This window comes from Nelumbo nucifera, chromosome 4 (genome assembly GCF_055504915.1).
Source record: "Nelumbo nucifera cultivar China Antique chromosome 4, China Antique-T2T, whole genome shotgun sequence".
NCBI classification, from domain to species: Eukaryota; Viridiplantae; Streptophyta; class Magnoliopsida; order Proteales; family Nelumbonaceae; genus Nelumbo; species Nelumbo nucifera.
The window spans coordinates 13,915,546-13,936,321 of NC_142652.1; the positions used below are offsets into that span (position 1 = coordinate 13,915,546).

Sequence of the window (20,776 nt, forward strand, 5' to 3'; positions counted from 1 at the left end):
CTTGGCTGTTATCAAACGGCAAACTTTGCCTTATTGTGGCAACTCTCAAATCTCATCATCTTCTGTCCTGATGGCCTCAAACGCAACCTCAACTCGAGTACTACACCATTTCTTTGGAATCCGTGGTCGGATCGGGCCTGCCCCTGCTTGCTTTCTAACCCAATGGTTTCAAATAGCTGCCCATTCATTGGGGTGACAACTAGCCGAGCTTTTCACGAGTTGCTCACTCGGCTCGTGAAAAGTTCGGCTTGGCTTAGTTTCAACTGAGCTCGAGTTCGAGCCTATTAGAGTTCGCCGACTCGAATATATATATTTATATAATAAAATTATAGAAAATAAAATATATAATAAAAATATTATAATTCTTAATTTTTTAAATATAAAATAAAAAAAATTATATATAATTTTTATTTTTAAAATATTTTTTCTAAATATTTTTATAATAAAATATTTTTATAAAATATAAAACGAGCCAAGCTCAAGTTCAAGGTTCTGGCTCAAAACGAGCTCGAGTTCGAGCCGAGCTCAAGTCTAGTATTATTCGGCTCAAGTCCACCCCTACCTCTCGATGATTTGTATCCTTCTAATTTTTAGGTAAGCAAAAGCGATCGTCCATTCATTGGCACCAACACTATTACACATGTTTGATGGGTCCTAAGTAGAAGCGTCAATTGGACTAAATTTGATCTAACTTGATCTAGTCCAATGTGAGTCCACTTACAAATGGACTGAACCCAATTCAGTCCAAATCCAATTCAAACCATTAATATGTAAATGGACTGGATTGGATCCAATACAAATCGAATGAAATATCAAAAATTATATAAAAAACAGAATATATAAAAAATTACAAAAATATATCCTTTCACTTTCGGCATTTAAAAAGCACTTTCGTAAAATTGATTTTGTAAAAGTATTTTCATACTTTTATAAAAACTAAAAAGTACTTCCGTAAAAGTACTTCTGTAAAAGTGCTTTCATAAAAATACTTTTTATAAAAATGCTTTCGTAAAAGTATTTTTATAAAAATGATTTTATGCCGACTTTAATTCTGATTGGTTTTAAATTGGACAAGGGTTTGGCTTCATAATCAGATTATTAAAAATTTGGTTTAAATCCAATTCAGACCAATAAAAATATGGACCAATTTATTTTGGATTGGCCCAATTCAATAATTACAACGGACTGTCCAAATTCAATTTAATAAGGTTTGGATCGAATTAGATCAAATCCAAAACGGTCGATTGGCACCCCTAGTACTAAGCACCAAAATCTTAAAAAAAAAGGTTATATAAGGCTTCCTACATGGTAAGTCGGTGACTGACTAGTGATGGCTGATGGATCCTCTCTTAAACCAATTGGCTTGATCACCGTCTACCATTTGGGTGGGATCAGATTCTGTCCTATTGGGAACATCTATATTTTTATTCATTGGAAGATGTTCTTGGACTTGAAGTGTTGTGAGAATAGAGGCAGTTTTAGCCTCAGATCCACGGCCCACGGAGCCAGAACTTCACGAACCCCCCCCCCACCCCCCCCCACACACTTAGACCTGGCAAAAAGTTGATCCAATCCGCGAACCCAACCTGACCCAACCCCAAAAAACTGGGTTAGGGTCTTGTATTCAGCTACCTGAATGTGAAAATGACCCGATCCGACCCAACCTGGAAAACACTAGATTGGGTTGGACATGAGTCAACTCGCTAACCGATTGTCAAGTCTAATTGGGACTATTTATGCATTGTTAGAAGTTTCCACTCTTTATTTTTTTTTTCTATTTTGTCTTTACTCTTTAAATTGTTAAATGTTCAAGTTTTTTTTATTTTATATTTGGAATTTTAAGGTTAATTCCTTTAATTTTGACATTTTTCACGAGTTTTTCTTTATTTTTTTTAATTTCAGTTATTTTTTGAGATGACCTGAATTGACCCATGGGTCAACCCTAACCCAAACATTTAGCGTTAGGGTCTAGCATTTGATAACCCAACCCAAAATTCAACCCGACCCAAAATCAACTCGAAGTGTCTTGACCCAACCCGAACCTGACCCACCCAACCCAATTGCCAGGTCTACACACCCCACAAGCATACATAATCAATCACAAAGTGAACACGCCAGTGTTCAATTACATAGATCTACATGGGCCTACATAAACCATGTGTATAGAACACTGGTGTTATGGGCATGCCAGCCGGAAGCACACTGCGGCGCAGTCATAAGGCAATAGCACGCACAGCGGGCCGCCCAGCCGCACGCACCGCCTGGCAGCGTGCAACACGCACCTGTTATGGGCCACCGCCCGGCAGCGCGCACCGCACCACACGGCAGCAGCAGAGGCAGCAGCACGTAGTCATAGGCAACAGCACGCACAGCGGGCCGCCCAGCCGCATGCACCGCCCGGCAGCGTGCACCACACCACACGGCAGCAACAGAGGCAGCAGCGCGCACCGCACGGCAGCACCGACCGCGCACATAGCCGGCACCGCATGGCAGCGGCACCATGAGCCGCGCGCACGCACTGCGCGGCAACGGCACCGCGCACACGCACCGCGCACGGCACCGCGCGGCGGCAGCACCATGAGCCGCGCGCACGCACCCGGGCAGCAACAGCAGAGCAGGGCCCACATGACAGCTCATAGGGGTGGGCCCACCCTTATCAGGACACATCAAAGAGAACTCGCCACCAGCCTTCCTTATCTTATCTTATCTTATCTTTATCTTATCTTAAGTAAGAGTGAGTTACCAATAGGAGTAGGTAATTAGGAGTTTGAGTTCAAATTGGAGTTTGAGTTTAATTAGGAATTTCCTTCTGTAAGCTCCTATTTAAGGAGCCACGAATTGAAATAAAGCATTCAGTTTTCCAGTCAAGAAAAGAGTGAAGAGAGTTTGGGTGGTCTCTTGGACAAACACCCTCTTAGGAGAGTTCGGGTGGTCTCTTGGACAAATCACCCATTCAGTTTCCGTAATCGAGTCTGCAAGCAAGGGAAGGCGCAAGGGGAAGTAGGGCTTTCGCACCGTGGACCGACCCGTGACGGGATCCTACGTGCGGGACCATAACAATTTGGTATCAGCCACGCGCACGCACCCAGGCAGCAACAGCAGAGCGGGGCCCACATGACAGCTCATAGGGGTGGGCCCACCCTTATCAGGACACATCAAAGAGAACTCGCCACCAGCCTTCCTTATCTTATCTTATCTTATCTTATCTTATCTTATCTTTATCTTATCTTAAATAAGAGTGAGTTACCAATAGGAGTAGGTAATTAGGAGTTTGAGTTCAAATTGGAGTTTGAGTTTAATTAGGAATTTCCTTCTGTAAGCTCCTATTTAAGGAGCCACGAATTGAAATAAAGCATTCAGTTTTTCAGTCAAGAAAAGAGTGAGGAGAGTTTGGGTGGTCTCTTGGACAAACACCCTCTTAGGAGAGTTCGGGTGGTCTCTTGGACAAATCACCCATTCAGTTTCCGTAATCGGGTCTGCAAGCAAGGAAAGGCGCAAGGGGAAGTAGGGTTTTCGCACCGTGGACCGACCCGTGACGGGATCCTACGTGCAGGACCATAACAACTAGTGTATTCACTCCTAATTGGTTAGTAGACCGTTCTACAGGTTTGTGTTTGCAGTAGATCAAGAATTCCCCCACAGACAAAATCAGCTGGAAAGGGGACAGAACTGCGAGATCCAAGGCAGTAAACAACCGAGTGTCTAAGTCTAAGATGAGGAACAAAAAGAATTGATTTCTAAATGAAGACATGAGAATTTGTGAAAAGCTGGACCAAAAGGAGTTCCTAGTTTGTTTCTTAATTCCTTGATGCTTCATCACCTTTTAACTTAAAAGCTCCACTTGTCCCACGATGCCCATGAATAAGAATAACAAACTTGAACCATGAAACTTGTTCCTCTGAGCAGCAAACCTACTCACCTACACTATGGAAATAACGATCTAGCCCTTATTTCGACCAATATTAAATGCTTTGATCAGTTCAAATTATTCACCATACTCAAACACAAATGGACAGATGGCCTCCAAATAAAACATTACAGTTAAAAGTAAACTTGTAGCTAATAAAAGATGGCATCAGGATATCAGAAACAGTTTAGTTGTACAATGACACGCTATGATTGAAGAGAAACGAAATTAGAAACATAAAAAAAGAAAAAAAGAAAAGAAAAAAGAAAAAGAATGCTAGAATTATCATAACTTATTGGAAGTAACGCACATACATTGTTGCTCGGAATCCAAGCTCTCTTTTGATAAATGATAGTCATTGTGTTCTCTGAAGCAGTTAACTTAGAACTTCAACACAATGGGATTCAGTTTCCTCAAAGGCTCAACCTCCTTATCAATGGATGCAAGGAACAGCCAACTCCAACTACCACCACCTTTTCTCAGACAAAGAAATGAGCTGCAGTGGAACCAGTCTATTTATCAATATCAAGCATAGGATTATTCATTAAGCACCACATCACAGCACAGAACATGAAAATTAACCAAATGAACCAACATAAAATCACATAAACATTCAGTCTATTGAAAACAAATATGAGTATGTCATACATAAATTGACCAAATCAGATGACTGTAACAGTCTAGTATGGAAAAAAAAAGACTAACCATTCAGTGCAAGGAACTTTTCCTTTTATAATTTTGGAATGCCCACCATATTTTTCGGCCCATTGAGTAATAGCCCTTTTTCTGTTTAAAAAATATAAATATGTTGGATTATTTCTACTGTCCAATTTGCCCCACTATTCAAGAGTTCTCATCTCTCAACTAGGAATACTAAGACTCCATATGGGATTGCTAACAAATATCTTACCTTTGGTTAACAAGCTCAAGCCTTGTGAACATTTTTTTATTTAAAGATTAGGAACAAGTTTTCAATAATGGAAGGTGGGATGACTTCAACATTTCAATATGGTTAGTATAGGGATTTTAACATTTAATAAGGAGAGAAATGTCAGTCTAATATTTCCAATGTGATTTCTGTGGTAGAGTGGGATCATCGGTTTCAAATAAAAAACATTAAACCTACATTCTACAAAAGGAGATTTTAGCCTTTAGTTGTAAGCTGCCTGATGTAGCTTTCAACTTAACTGACAAAATAGCTCATTTCCACAGATGTGGATAAGGAAATGAGCTAAACCAAATGCCAGGAAATTAGCCTTTTTTAAGACAAAATTCTATTGTATCCTTATGGACCACACTGCTATATATAGACTACAACTTGTTTGGACTTGTCAACATAATGTTCTCGTGATGGCTCAAAAGAAGTAAATTTGACAGAACAAATAATCATGATCATCAAATTGAATCAATTTTTTAGCATCGACTTCATAAGCTGGAGCCTTCCAAATAATGACTGTGGCAGAAATATGTACACTAAGATGGATGAGTGGAAAAACTAGAAAGGATTGGGTCAAAAATTAAGTCATTTAAAGGAACCTAAGATTAGCTCCAACAGGTAATAAAATAAGAGAAAATAAACTAAGATGGTTTGGTCACAGCATAAAAGACCATCTGACAGCACCTGTAAGGGCCCAGAAGGGAATAGGAATATAGACTAAATAGGACATGGGTCCAAGTAAGAAATGATTTAAGCTCTCATACTTTAACAATGGGTATATAGCATTAAACAGAAAAGAATGGTGAAACAGGATTCATGTAGCCAACCCCATATAGTTGGGATAAGGCTTGGATGACGATGACTTCATAAGTGGAGCCCCATCAGTAGTGGGTTGTGCTTACTAGGAATTTTAAATTCCTGCACTGATTTAAAAATTGAAAAAAAAAAGAAACAACTAAGTAAACTCAGTTGCAAACACATATCAAGAAATATGTGCCAGACGTGAGAATGTGACCATCCACCAACCTGACGAGCAACTTGCACCAGTCGCCTACTGTCTCTGGATGACTCAATAATCAAGCTTGACTTCTGCGGCTCTTGAGCACTGCTTGGATTGTCTCTTGCCCTCCTCTTTGAAGTGTTTTTCTTTTCAAGGGAGGCATTCTCATCATGGCTCATCAAGGATTCCTTTTTACGCTTTCTCCGGAATGTATACTTCAGAAGCCCATCTTTCACTTGAGTAGGAGCTCCACCAGTGGTTTCAAAGGTTTTACCATCTTTGCTATCAGAATTCGTTAACTGAATATCAGCGGTCTCAAGGTTTAAATTGCATGCTGGATCTCCTGAAACACCTGCAGCTTTGCTACCCTGGCTTGTTGATGCTGTCTCACCCATTTCCGTATCCTTGTTTGTAGCATTCTGAATATTCTCATGTTGGCTTTCAGTTCCATCAACACATCCTGATTGAGGATCCATGTCAGTTGTATTTGGTGGTGAAGTATGAGCCATATGGGAGCCCAAATCCTTCTGGTCCTCACATTCAATCACCTTTGATGGATCTTCAACAGATTCAACATTAGCATTGGCAGGACAGGGGTGAGTTTCAGGACAAGAAAGCAATGATGCTTCACTAGCTTCTGTGGCCTTATCAGAAAGAAACTTGCATGAGGTACCCTTCCTGTATCTAGCTTTTCTTCTTCTTCTCTTAAATCTATGAAAGAACTTTATGTCATCTTTAACAAAGCTACTATCATGCTGTATAAGTTCTGACTCAGTTGGGTTCTTATCCATGATATTTTCAGCCTTGGGTGAAGCTACAACACAGGTTTCTTCAACCTTTCCATCTTCTCTGACAATTAATTCATTCTTCATATCTGAGAACTGATTATCTCTTTGCCTGGGAAGAGGCAATTTGCCATCAAGTAGATTCCTTTCAAATGCGCGAATTCTCTGAGTACATCCATTTCTGTAAAGTTCAGGCTCTTTGCTTCTCATTATTATGGAAGCTAAATCAGGGTTACCAGCATAATATTTCTCCACACGAGAATCAATAGATGGTTCAGCCTGTGCTGTTGCATTTTCTAATGCAAGACAGCACCTTTCATCTGTGCTCCTCTGACCCAGAGTTGTACTCCTCGTGTCATTAGTAGATGCAGATTGGAGTCCTGGTTCAAAAGGAGAGCATAAAATGGAATCTGAAGTACTTAATTTTTTCTTTTGTGATAAATCTTCATGAGAAACAGCATTCCTTTCAATGACTTCTTCACTTAGTGGCTGCAGTTGGTTATTTTTCACCTTCTGCAATTCATCTTGCACTCTTTTCATCTCAGCTCTAAGATCCCTCACTGTATCTTCTGCTTGATGGAGCTGCAACTCAAGCTCTTCAATCCTTTTTCGTTGACTCAAGGATGTTTTTTCTGCTTCAGCAATCTGTAATGAATATGCAGCATCTATTAATTACTGCTATGTTCTTTATTAAATCATGACAATAAGAGCAACAATACAAAAGGCAGAGCTTGGAATTGAGTTTTCCCTTTCATTTTCTCCCATGTCTTTTTCCTTTTTCATAAATTAGTTATGACTTATGAGATAAATCTATATAAATATATAAATACAATAAATGGATTACAGAAAAGTTTATTGTAATAAAGTTTCCTCAACTTTGGTATGTCTTTCCAGGGGGTGATGAATATTATAGAAAAGGTTGTGATGGCCAAAGGTAGGCATTCACATGATAACAGAAGACGACCCTTGTTTTTTTTTTTTTTTTATCAGTAAAAAGAACTTTCATTAATGAAAAGAAATTACAGGGGTTACAGTTTATGAGTAGCCTCGGCTACCCCACTACAATGTGATGTATCCACTATTAAATTGATTTTTCACTCTTACAGTTGAGTCCAGAAACAGCGATCCCTGTTCACCCCTTCTTTGGCTAGCTGGTCTGCAAATCCATTTGCTGCTATATGGGTCCACTGAATTGAAAGCTGCATGTCCTTGGATAGACTTTTAATCTTCTTGATGTCATTTCTGAATATCCAGGGTGTGCTGTCAACAGAAGACGGTACCCTATTGGACAGCTAATGATCGTGTTTTAGAGTTCAGTCCAATGTTTTGAAAACTGAATCGGACTAAACATAAGCATCAGAAAAGTAAACTAGGCATGGTTGCAATTTCCAGTGCGGGGATTTTAGCAGTTCAGACCAGATAAACCAATTAAACGAGGAAATTGGGAACCAGCCACCCTTCCGGTTCAACTTTCAGTCTGGATTTCAAAACATGGGATGAGTGTATTGAGTCTTAACATATGAAAAACTTTTAAACATAAGCTACTTCCCCATGGCTTGACTATCTTCTGTCATAATCCAAGTTTTGTGGGAACTGTTTACTTTCTTATGTTTGAATTGCAGATCTGCACCAAAGTCATTTCAACAAGATAACCTACATCAACATGCCTTTTCTATGTAAGATCCTATGGATGCCAATGAGCAAAAACAAGAAGATTCAAGCAACAAAGTAGGGGTTGTGATTGCAAACAATATTAATGATATCTGTGCAACCTCCCAACAGAAGTAATGAATCAGATTATGTGAACTGCCTTGCTGATTTAGGCCATCTGTCCCTATAATGCTAAACATGACCATTAAGCATGAAATCTAAGGGGAAAAGGGGCCATTGAAACTGCATAAACAAACCTGTAAATTTACTCAATGAAAGTTAAACTTGGATTATAAATTCAAGCCTCAAGACGAGTGAAACTAAACTTAATCTGGGCACATGACTAGTCAGTCAAACTCATGATTTTCCTCATTGAAAGTTAAACTTCTGTTTTAAAATATTGAATAATGAACCATAGTGGAAGAGCAATAAATTTGGGTTCTTTTGGGGGAGGGCGGCTCTGCAAATTTCCTCCTCCCTAAACTACCAAATTGTGCAATGCTCAGGATAGATGAAACCTTTTGAATGAATTCCTCCTTAATCCTTCCCTATAGCATGATTATCACCATGCAATTCACATGTCTCTCCATAAGTTCATCTTCCTTAAGAATTTCCTAGATCCATCCACCCTTTGATGTAAAGCTATAAGGTGTTTTTAGCATGTGTGATACATGGACACCAATGCAGTAGAAAGTTTTGGAACAAACTAACTGATACCAGATAAAACCAGAATGAGATCTGCGGAATGAAGAGAAAATAGGTTAAAATAATATAGGCATCAGCAGATAGAGGATCTAATAGGAACCAACGCATAGCAGAATTTTGAAGGTATCAGCACATTCATGGTGTCTAGAATCAACAACAAAAAAAAAAAGAGTAAACATATATTTACTTCAGTTTAATTGCGCATCATACACTTGACATGCATATGTCTATATGTATAGATTCTAACTTATCAATGACTGCTGTTTGCTGGAACACAGCAGCCGAAGAAGAAGAAGAAGAAGAAGAGAAGATTTGAGAAATGCGGCATACCTACTTCAGCCAGCCCTACAATCTTATATAGATGATTATAAAATAATGTTACATGAATGGACTAGAATGCCCCTGATTAGTGATGGGACACCTAGACAAATAAAACAAATAAAACATTAAACAAGTTTATGCCCAATAACTAAGAACTTAAGACACAAATATGACTAACATAAACACTAAAACAGTCAAACCAACACTCCCCCTCAAGCTAAGCATGGATGTCAGTCATGTTTAGCTTGCCAAGTAAGTCTGAGAACTTCGTTGAAGCTAGTCCTTTAGTTAACACATATGCAATCTGCATCTCGGAAGGAGTATAAGGAATGCAGAGTTCTCCTGAAACGATTCTTTCTCTAACGAAGTGCCGGTCAATCTCAATGTGCTTCGTCCTATCATGTTGCACTGGGTTATTTGCAATGTTGATGGCAGCCTTGTTGTCACAGTACAGCCTGAGAGGACACTCGACCTTTATCCCGAGCTCACCAAGAAGGGTCCTAAGCCATAGTAGTTCAGCAACACCATGAGTCATAGCTCGATATTCAGCCTCTACACTTGATCTAGCAACCACATTTTGCTTTTTACTTCGCCATGTAACCAGATTTCCTCCAACAAACGTGCAATACCCAGAAGTAGACTTCCTGTCTCCAACAGAGCCAGCCCAATCTGCATCAGTATACGCTTCAATTTCAATTTTATTGTGTTTTTTGAACAAAATTCCTTTTCTTGGGCAAGTCTTCATGTACCTAAGAATTCTTTCCACTGCTCTCATATGAGGAATCTTTGGAGAGTGCATGAACTGGCTGACAACATGTACAGCATAAGCAATATCTGGTCGGGTGAGAGACAAATATATCAACTTCCCTACCAGTTTTTTGTATCTTTCTTTATCAAGGTAGTCCTCTCCAACTGATTCCTGTAGACCATGGTTCTGTTCTATTGGAGTATCTGTTAGTCTACACCCCATCATACATGTCTCCCCTAGAAGGTCAAGGGCATACTTCCGCTAACATATATAGATGCCCTCTTGTGACCTAGCAACTTCAATTCCAAGGAAGTATCTTAGATGGCCCAAGTCTTTGATCTCAAACTCAGAAGCCAAGAACTCATTTAATCTTTTTATCTCTTCCAGATCATCCCCTGTAATCACCATCTCATCCACATAGACGGTGAGTACCATAAATCGGCTATTCTGTTTCCTTATGAACAAAGTATGATCTGCACCACTTTGAGTGTATCCCACTCTCTTCATGGCCTCACAAAGTCTCTCAAACCAAGCTCGAGGAGACTGCTTAAGGCCATATAATGCTTTCCTCAGTTTACATACTTTCCCATCAAAGCTATAACCTGGTGGAGGATCCATGAATACCTCTTCACGTAGATCACCATTTAGAAAAGCGTTCTTCACATCCAACTGATGTAGCTCCCATGAGAAATTTGCAGCTAATGACAATAAGACCCGGATTGTGTTGAGCTTCGAGACTAGAGCAAAGGTCTCTTTGTAGTCAATCCCTTCCTTTTGAGTAAACCCCTTTGCCACAAGTCTAGCCTTGTATCTTTCAATGGACTCGTCCTCCCTATGCTTTACAGTGAACACCCACTTGCATCCCACATTGCTATTCCCTTCTAGTAGATCCACTAATTCCCAAGTCCTTGCTTTCATTTCTTCATTCATAGCCTCTTTCCATATTGGATCAGACACTGCCTCTAAGTACCTAGTAGGAACATGCACGGAGGAGAGAGCAGACACAAAGGAATAATAACGAGGAAATAAACGTGAGTAAGAAACAAATTCAGCAATGGGGTGTCGGATAGTACAAGAACGGGTAGACTTACGAAGAGCAATAGGGAGATCCAAATCAGAAGTATGAGTGATAGAATTACCTGGAGTTGCTGAGGCAGATTGATCCAAGTCTGATTGATTGCTGCCATGAGTTAGAGGGTCTTTTTTCCTTCTGTTGTAGGTGATCCTTATATCTTTTTGTTGCTTACTGGTGTCCTCAGTTACATCTGCAGCATCAAGAGTGGTAATAGGTGCAATGGGAGCCTCACTAGGTTCACCTGGGATGCTACAACTAGGAGGATCAGGAGGAGAAGATGGAAGGCCCGAGGCAGAAAGAAACACAAAAAAGGAGGGGGAAGAAGAATCCTCTTCCATCCCCACTAGTCTCCCCCTGAAGAGGATTCTAGGAAGAATGAAAATAGGAGTGAGACTCAAAAAATACCACATCTTTTGTGACGTATTTCTTCTTGGTGACGGGATCATAACACTTGTAACCTTTCTGTGTAGGAGAGTACCCAAGAAAGATTCCTTTCATAGCCCTAGGATCCAACTTGGTCTTCTTTGGATCCTTTACATGTATAAAACATACACAACCAAAGACTCTAGGTGGAAGAGGAAAGTCTGGAAGATTAGGGCAAAGGACAGAGAAAGGAGTTTTCATACCCAACACCTTGGATGGCATCGGATTTATCAAATATGATGCAGTAAGGACTGCTTGAGACCAGTAGTGCTTGGGAACCTTGTGCTGAAATAATAAAGCTCGAGCGGTCTCCAATAAGTGTATTTTTGCGCTCAGCAACCCCATTCTGTTGAGGGGTACTAGCACAAGATGACTGATGTAGCATGCCAGCATCTTCCATGAACATGTTCAAGGATCTTTCAAAATATTCAGCAGCATTGTCTGAACAGAATTGCTTAATCTTCTTGTCAAATTGAGTTTCAATCATTTTACAAAATGCCATGGTTATCCGTAGCACTTCATCACGTCCTTTTAACAAGTAGATCCATGTGCATTGTGACTATCAATAAAACTGATAAAGTAACGAAAGCCATCCACAGAAACAAGAAGTGAAGGGCCCCAAACATCATAATGGACCAAATCAAAAGGAGCTTGAATTTCATTACTAGAAATTGGATAAAGAGTTCTACATTGTTTTGACAACTGACACACTTCACAAACTAAACTTTGACTCAAAATACCCTCGAATAATTCAGGAAACAGCCCTTGCAATGATGAAAAAGGTAAATGACCTAGCCTAGCATGCCACAAGTGTAACCTAGCTATTGACTCCTCATTATTCTGACTACTGGTAGCAGATGACTGTAAGGTCGAACTTATGTCTACATCAAAATAGTAGAGACCTCCACACTCATGACCGCTCCCAATCGTTCTCTTCGTCAATCTATCCTGAAAGACACAATGAGTAGGAAAGAAAGTTACGCTACAGTTTAAATTCTTGGTAAGCTTCGTAACAGATAAGAGATTGGAAGTAAGATTTGGAACATGTAGAACAGATTCAAGAGAGAGGTTCTTGCTTAGGTCAACCCCCCCCCCCCTTCCTAGAGATGGTGGAGAGGGAACCGTCAGCAACTCTCATCTTATCTTGGCCAGACATCAATTGGTAAGAAGAAAATAAAGAGGACGTGTGTGTCATGTGGTCAGTTGCACCGGAATCAATAATCCAAGAAGTAGAGTCTATAGAACTAGTTGTGCTATAAGCAGAGACAATACCTGATCTGGCAAGAGAGGTGGAAACAAGGGAATTAGTCCTTAGACGGGTTAGGGCCCGGCTAAGGACCTCTATCTCATTAGCAGTGAAACCCAAAGACCCGGATGTGGAGGAATTAGCAGTCTGTCCCATGGGAGAAGATGCAACTGTAGATGTGTTCTTCGAGCTATCACCACTGTGACTAGTAACATGGTTCCCACTTGCTGTTTGATTCTTCTGGGACTTCTTGTCTTTCCTTAACGCAGCTGGTTTCAGATGAGGATAAAGAACCCAGCAAGTCTCTTTTACATGCCTTTCACCACCACAATGAGAGCACTTAAGATGCCTCTTGTCTAAATGCTTGCTCCCCTTTTGGTTTGAAGAAATCAGGGCTGAATGTTCAACAGGCTGTTCAGCTGGCTGTATTTGAGTGTCAACTTGCATCTCTTTCCTCCTAACCTCTTCATTCCTTACTAGATAATAGACATAGTGTAAATCTGGCATTTCATCCCTTCCCAGAATTTGAGACCTTATGCTCTCATACATTGGGTCTAAACCAGCCAAGAACTTAAAGGCTCTACCCTCTTCAATTTGTTTGTCATGCCTCTCCTTGTCTTTTGCATTCTCCCAATCAAGAATAAGATGATGATCAAGTTCTTCCCATAGTCCTTCTAGGGTTGCAAAATACGTTGCAACTGTCATATCTCCTTGTCTCAATGCAGCAATGTCTTGGTTCAGCCTATAAATTCTGGCATTGTTCTTTCTCTATCCATAAGTTTTAGAGACTTTCTCCCAAATCTTAGCAGCAATAGGAAAGTGTTGAACAGTCCTGGCCACTCTTGGAGTCATCGAAGCAAGAAGCCAGGACATAACAGTAGCATTTTCCTTACGCCATACTGCATACTCCGCACTACCCACTACAGGTTCCTTCTTCTGTCCATCTAAATAACCCGTAAGTTCCCGGGAAGTAATTAAGAGCATGGATGAAACAGACCATTCTCTGAAGTTATATTCATCCAACAATACACTAGTGATCTGCAAGCTGTGCAGATTTGGATTTTCCATATTAGGAGACCTCCCACCAGTTCTATTATCCCTAGAAGACACTTCTCCCGATATTGAAGACATCTCCTTCCTCTTACAGTGATCACAATTGAAAAATCAGTACAAAGAACACTATTTCAGACTTACCGAAGTCAGTCCTTCCACCTAGATCTGCCTCTGTACCGTGCTGAACTCTTTTGGACTAGACTGGGCTTTGACTTCTATTGTCGTAGACTGGGATCACCTTTACGATCTGTACTAGGACTGTCGAAGTCAGTCCTTCCACCTAGATCTGTTCCACACAGATCTCTCTTAGCAGCCGAATGGCTACTACCTGCTGCAAGGTGTCTAGTAGGGCATCGGTTTCTGGAACAAACTCCCCTTGGGCTCTACAACCAAGGGAAACCCTAGATACAAACCTTGTTGTGTTCTACGGTCAGCCCTAGGGTTTCTTCACAGCGACCAAGATAGGAGAGAGAGAGAGAGAGAGAGAAAGAGGAAAAAAGGAATAGAGAAGAGCAGAGAAAAGTGGCGGCTGTAACCAGACAGACGGATTAGTGCTCTGATACCATGTTGTAACCAGACAGAAGAAGAAGAAGAAGAAGATTTGAGAAATGCGGCATACCTACTTCAGCCGGCCCTACAATCTTATATAGATGATTATAAAATAATGTTACATGAATGGACTAGAATGCCCCTGATTAGTGATGGGACACCTAGACAAATAAAACATTAAACAAGTTTAGGCCCAATAACTAAGAACTTAAGACACAAATATGACTAACATAAACACCAAAACAGTCGAGCCAACAACTGCTAACACCGTGATTGCCAAGTCAACAATTTTCCAATTCCACACTGATGCTATGAACCTATGGCAGTGCAGGATACCGACACCAATTGCTAATCATCTAAAAGAACACACACAGAGTGCAAAAGCTAATATCAGGAAATCATGAAGCTACTTCATCCATCTTCAAGGGATTGTAGAGAGATTATAGATTTTATTGGAAGGAGAACCAAACAATCAATAAACAGAGTAGAGTTATTGACAAAAAAAAATCATAAAATGCCTTGCCATCTCCATAGTATGTTCTAGCATTAAAATAAGCCCTAGGGTTTCTTCACAACAACCAAAATAGGAGAGAGAGAGAGGAAAAAAGGAATAGAGAAGAGCAGAGAAAAGTGGCGGCTGTAACCAGACAGACGGATTAGTGCTCTGATACCATGTTTGCTGGAACACAGCAGCCGAAGAAGAAGAAGAAGAAGAAGAAGAAGAAGAAGAAGAAGAAGAAGAAGAAGAGAAGAATATTTGAGAAAGGCGGCATACCTACTTCAGCCGGCCCTACAATCTTATATAGATGATTATAAAATAATGTTACATGAATGGACTAGAATGCCCCTGATTAGTGATGGGACACCTAGACAAATAAAACATTAAACAAGTTTAGGCCCAATAACTAAGAACTTAAGACACAAATATGACTAACATAAACACTAAAACAGCCAAACCAACAACTGCTAACACCGTGATTGCCAAGTTCAACAATTTTCCAATTCCACACTGATGCTATGAACCTATGGCAGTGCAGGATACCGACACCAATTGCTAATCATCTAAAAGAACACACACAGAGTGCAAAAGCTAATATCAGGAAATCATGAAGCTACTTCATCCATCTTCAAGGGATTGTAGAGAGAGTATAGATTTTATTGGAAGGAGAACCAAACAATCAATAAACAGAGTAGAGTTACTGACAAAAAAAATCATAAAATGCCTTGCCATCTCCACAGTATGTTCTAGCATTAAAATAAGCTAATAGCAAGTGACACCATGCTATAGAATAATGAGATATGGTTCACTGATGGATCAAAAAACTAAAATGTCCTTCCCCTTGATCATTTCTTTAACAAAGATAGCTTTATGAAAAAGCTTCATCAATTTTGTACCAAGGGAGATAAAGAATTTTCAATTGGTAGTTCCACTTTATTAATTAGTTATAAAAACGAGGGAGATAAAGATACATCTAACCCAACATCAGCATCCATAGAAATCAACCCCTCCTACCTGCAGGGGGGGGGGGATTCAACTGCTTTTAGAAGATGCCTCTCTCAGCTTTTCTTCTTGCTTATACCTCCTATCTTCCTACTGCTTCATTTACTCAACAACAGCAACTAAATTGCCACACAGTGGTGTGAAGTAATCTTATATCACCTTTCAAATTCTCCACTTCACTTCCACCTCAAGTAAAAATATGTAAATCAGTAATAAAATCCCTCATTAATTTATTTATTTATTATTTTTTCTTTCACCTAGTTTACCATCTACATAAATTTGGCAAAAGATTATTCTCTTCACGATACACAATGTATTCATTTAAAACTGATATTAGAAATATATAAAAAGTAAAAACAGAAAACATCTAGTTTAGAATTGTTCCAACTTCAATTAACAGAAGTAAAGTGAAAGAAAACGTGAAAAAGAAGCAAAGGAAGAAGGAAGGGAAGAGATAGAGAAGAGGAAGGGAAGAAAAGAGGGAAGACAAGCAAGGACAAGTCGAACTAACTATCCTTACTGTCAACCCAGCTTTTATTAACATTTTACTGGTTGCTGAAATGATAACAATGCCCCTAGATAAGTTACAACACATATAAGAGAGAAAAATAACAAGAGAAAAGACAAGTATGCCCCTGTCAACTAATTCTAACAAGAATTAACATCTATAATAGCCAACTAATTATTACATTGGTGCAAGAAATAAATGAGAATAACAAAGAAACACTTCACTCTACAAGATTTCTAACGTACTAACAGGAAAAAGACAACACAAGCATGAGAGGCAGAAAATCAAAGAATTTTTTGCAAGGGTAAACAGATTCCTTGTGAATGTGTGGGCACAAGAACAGGACACAACTGGGGCATTCTCCTCAAATAAGTGCCCTGTTGAGTACAATTCAATTTCTTTTTTTTTTTATTGATTAATGAAAAAGAACGATGTAACTACAAGATGCTTAGCAACCTCCTATGCCAAATGGTTAAAAACCAACATATCTCCCAAGGCATGTCAAATCTCAATCTAATTTGAAAGTTTGTTCAGACCAAATTCCAAATGATTCAACCAGGATGATGACTAGCAAGCCCCATTATAACAACCACCCTCCAAGTGTCAAACATGCTCATAAAGAAAAGGTCAGGGCAACACTGGGAGGAGTAAGGATATCCATTCTTTATCACTAATCAAAGTTGACATTATAAGATGCTAATAATGTTCTGAATTTAAAAAATAAATAAATAAACAGAAAATCATGCTAAATAATTCTGGAAACCGTCACACAGATACATAGATAATGCATCATTAGACCCGTCAGTCCTAACCTTTAAAAGGGCTCTAAACAAAACCATGAAGTCTGTATGTTCAATGCATCATGTAAATTTCCTCTGACTAAATGATTAACAGGGAATTCTACTTGCAGAATGCTTCAGCAGTATAACTGAAATCCATTCTTTAAGAAAATGAATTCTAACAAACACATACCCAAGTTCCTAGAAAACAAATAAGGTGTTATTACATCACATCTCAAAAAATGTTTTTTGTGGTTTTTCATTCCCAGGAACAGAAAACAGAAACACACCAGATAAATTTATATGTAGCATTACCAAATGTTACCTAAGCATCTAGAAGATACATTACATATTTACATAAACACTAATGCTTTCAAGGAAGCCCTGGAATAACAACCGAATTTTCTTAAGAGCTCCTCTAAAATTTAAAAAAAAAAAAAAAAACAGAATATAGGACAGTTTAGAAAGAATCAGTGTGATTTTATGCATCATAGTCTACCCGTATTATGTTCAACCACTAGTATGTTCTCAAATTTTCTACCATATTCTTGCAATGTGAGACAAGCATTGAAAAAGGGAATAATAATCAAAAAATTCACAAGCTATTTAATAAACAATCCAGCCTATCAATTTCCAATTCTATAACAATATCTCCACTTCATTTAATATCCTACTGACCAGAAACATATTGACTCTAATCCTGTACTAACTACAAAATACAAAAATCAAAAGTTGTAGAGGTCTTATGTCTTTTTTTTATAAGTTTGTGTAAGTCGTATATCTTACTCGGGTTTATCTTACGAGTTGTAACAAGACCAAAAAAGGTCATCAACATTGTATGAGATGTGATTCAGACCAATAAAAAATTGTAAAAATATTTCAGATTATAGCAGAAGAGGAAGAGAAGAAGAAGAAGACAACAAGAAGAAGAAGGAATAATGGAGAAGAAGGGAGAAAGAAGGAGTTCGATAATCTCCTCTTTCTCCACGGTGTTTTTAATCTTACTAAGATTACATAAATTACAAGTCTGCCCTTAAGTGGGCGTCCACCTCATCAGCATACTTAGAAAACATAAAAAGAATTAAAGGCCCATTAAGAACAAATAACAAGAAAGAACTAATCAAGAAGATAGTAATGGGATAGGGCCCATTCGGCCCAGTCTCACTACAATATGGTCATGTAAATTATCAAAAGCAATGGTTAGGTACAGTTTACAAACTTGGTCTATTATCAACCAACACCTGCAGGCTTCCAGAATACAGGGTATAATACATCTAAAAGATATGATACATAAAAAATAAACATGTTGAGAAAACTAGGGCTAGAAAGAAGACCACATAAAGACTATTTGCATCTTTAATATGAGCATGAATTGGAAAATCCATTAAATATATAATTACAGATGAAGTTATAGATATTAGCTAAACCACAAAATTGCAAATGATAGTAACAAATACCATATAGGTAAGTGTAAAATGTCCTTAATACCAAGGTACTAAGTCGTAATCTCAAGTTACACAGCTAAATTGAAGGACGACTGAGCTTGCTCCCAAGCCATTAAATTTTTCACTTAGAATTGTATCAACAAATTAGTCAACTATTGTCAAACTTCATATGCATTTCCACTCCAAAGGATTATGATCCACATTTCATATGTGAATCAGGGGTGGCAATAGACAGTTCTGGGAACTAAGTTTAGATCTCATAAGGTCTCTTTGTCAAGGTAAGTTTGCTTATACAAGATATATTTCTTCCAATTTTTTCTTCTATTGTTTAAATTAGAATCTTTCTATGAATATCACTTAGACCCAGCCATAGGATGTTGGATCAGGATCCTGGGCTTCTGACATAATAATGTCAGGTTTTCTTTTTCTAGCTAAGATTTTGGAGTTTTGTTAATTCATAAGATGCCATCTCAAATGACAGATTTAGCTCCTTCACTACAAATGGAGATAAATATGTTGATTTGCATTGGAGTTTTCATGTTTTATCCTTTATCAGATGACAATCACTAGGGTTATACACCTTCATGTTATATTTCTTAGGAAGAGGTATGGAATTCATTCCTGTTTCAAATATCCTACAATGCAAATTTTGATGTTCTATTGCTAAATACATGGATCACATGAAAGCTTTTTCATCTTTTGGGCTTGCAGGAGTCCAGAAGACACATTCAGAAGTAAACTATCACTATCTGTTATTCACCAGTTTTGAGTTATTGACTCCAATGAAAGAAGAAATCTTGAAATAGCATCATACTATCACAGAATTTGAATCCAGTTTGAATAGATTTCCCTTCCTTGTAAAAGCAAGTGGTGCCAAATTCCCAAAAACAATAATTACACTGTTAAGAAAATGGTCTTCCCAAACTAAACAGTTAGTTTGTAAAACCCTCTTCACAAATCGAAGTATTAGAACATAAAATCAGAACTAGACATGGACAAAAAAGGCTCTCATTTCATGCGAATGAAATATCAGCTACTTCTAATTCATCTGGACAACAAATTGCAGTGAAAACACTCCACCAATCGCAGAAGGAAAAGAAAAGTCAGTAAACAGCATTTCACACCAGTACCATGTATCAAACTAAATAATGCAGTAAAATAAATCAACTTCGCATAATACGTCCTTATACCCACAAAGAAGACCGAGAACCACAACCGACGACCAAAGAAAAGATGACAAACAAATTACCTTAGAATTCATGAGTTGCTTAAGACGAAGTAGCATATTAAGCGCCTCTTCCTTGGCGACAAAGAGGTCCTGCTGGAACTGAAGGGCCTTACGCTCAGATACCATAATCCGAGCGGCCGCCTCCTTGGCCGTATTGAGGATTATATCCGCGTAAGCCTTCTTCAAGGCTGCCATTTTCTGCAATCAAATACCAGATGGTGAGTAACAACCAGAGCACAAGTATGTCTAGAACAAACCCCGATGGAAAGGAACCCTCATTAGTGAAACTGAAAACAGTCCCAAAAAACGGTTGAATGAAGAAACTAAAAGAAGAAAAGAAACAAAATTTTCGAATACAGATACGGATTAATAACAATTGTGGTAGTGCTGCCGGCTTGCGGCGGCGGTGGTGGTGGCGATGGTGGTTGAGATGGATGTTTGGTGGTTAGGTTTTTTACCTCGGCTTCCTCCATCAGTGATGGGGCGTTTTCGGTTTAGACCAGTTTGATGGCTGTGGAAGGAAGGTTGTTTTCCCCTTTCCTTGCAGCTGCTGTCTGTTATGAACTGAAATTTCAGTTGCAATTACCCGATTAACCCTTATTGCCACTGATATTACGTTTTTACCACATCAAGCGACAAATGAGATCACAGCATCGGTGAGACGGTGAGGTTTGGCTTTTATATATATAACAGTTCCTCTGTATACAACTACAAGAGCGCGCCATAAGAAATTGTTATTATTCTTGAATCTTTCATTGTGACGTTGATGTGGATCCAATCATCCAATACGCCGCACGTCTTCTTTGAAAGGCGTAGATCGAAGCTTTTCTTTAATCTTTAAAAAAAAAGGAAAAATTAAACATCAACAAATATCTCAGCTTTTGTGATTTTCTTTAATCGACGGCTGTGGTTGCGG

General features: G+C 38.9%; 1 protein-coding gene across 1 annotated transcript; it reads right to left on the reverse strand.

The window, feature by feature from the left end:
* Positions 1 to 4,017: 4,017 nt before the first annotated feature.
* On the reverse strand, positions 4,018 to 20,513 carry LOC104608006 (uncharacterized). The gene is made up of 4 exons (XM_010273840.2): positions 20,319 to 20,513; positions 19,882 to 20,058; positions 5,871 to 7,274; positions 4,018 to 4,403 (listed from the first exon to the last, which is right to left on the reverse strand). The coding sequence occupies exons 1-4, from the start codon at positions 20,331 to 20,333 to the stop codon at positions 4,371 to 4,373; spliced, it is 1,629 nt and encodes a 542-aa protein (XP_010272142.1). The 5' UTR covers positions 20,334 to 20,513; the 3' UTR covers positions 4,018 to 4,370.
* Positions 20,514 to 20,776: the final 263 nt, after the last annotated feature.

Excerpts from the sequence above, each read along its gene's own strand:
- LOC104608006 (XM_010273840.2), bottom strand. Across the intron at positions 7,275-19,881 it reads AGCAACTCATGAATTCTAAG|ATTGCTGAAGCAGAAAAAAC; the intron begins GTAATTTGTTTG and ends TATTCATTACAG. Across the intron at positions 4,404-5,870 it reads TGGTGCAAGTTGCTCGTCAG|CTCATTTCTTTGTCTGAGAA; the intron begins GTTGGTGGATGG and ends GTTCCACTGCAG.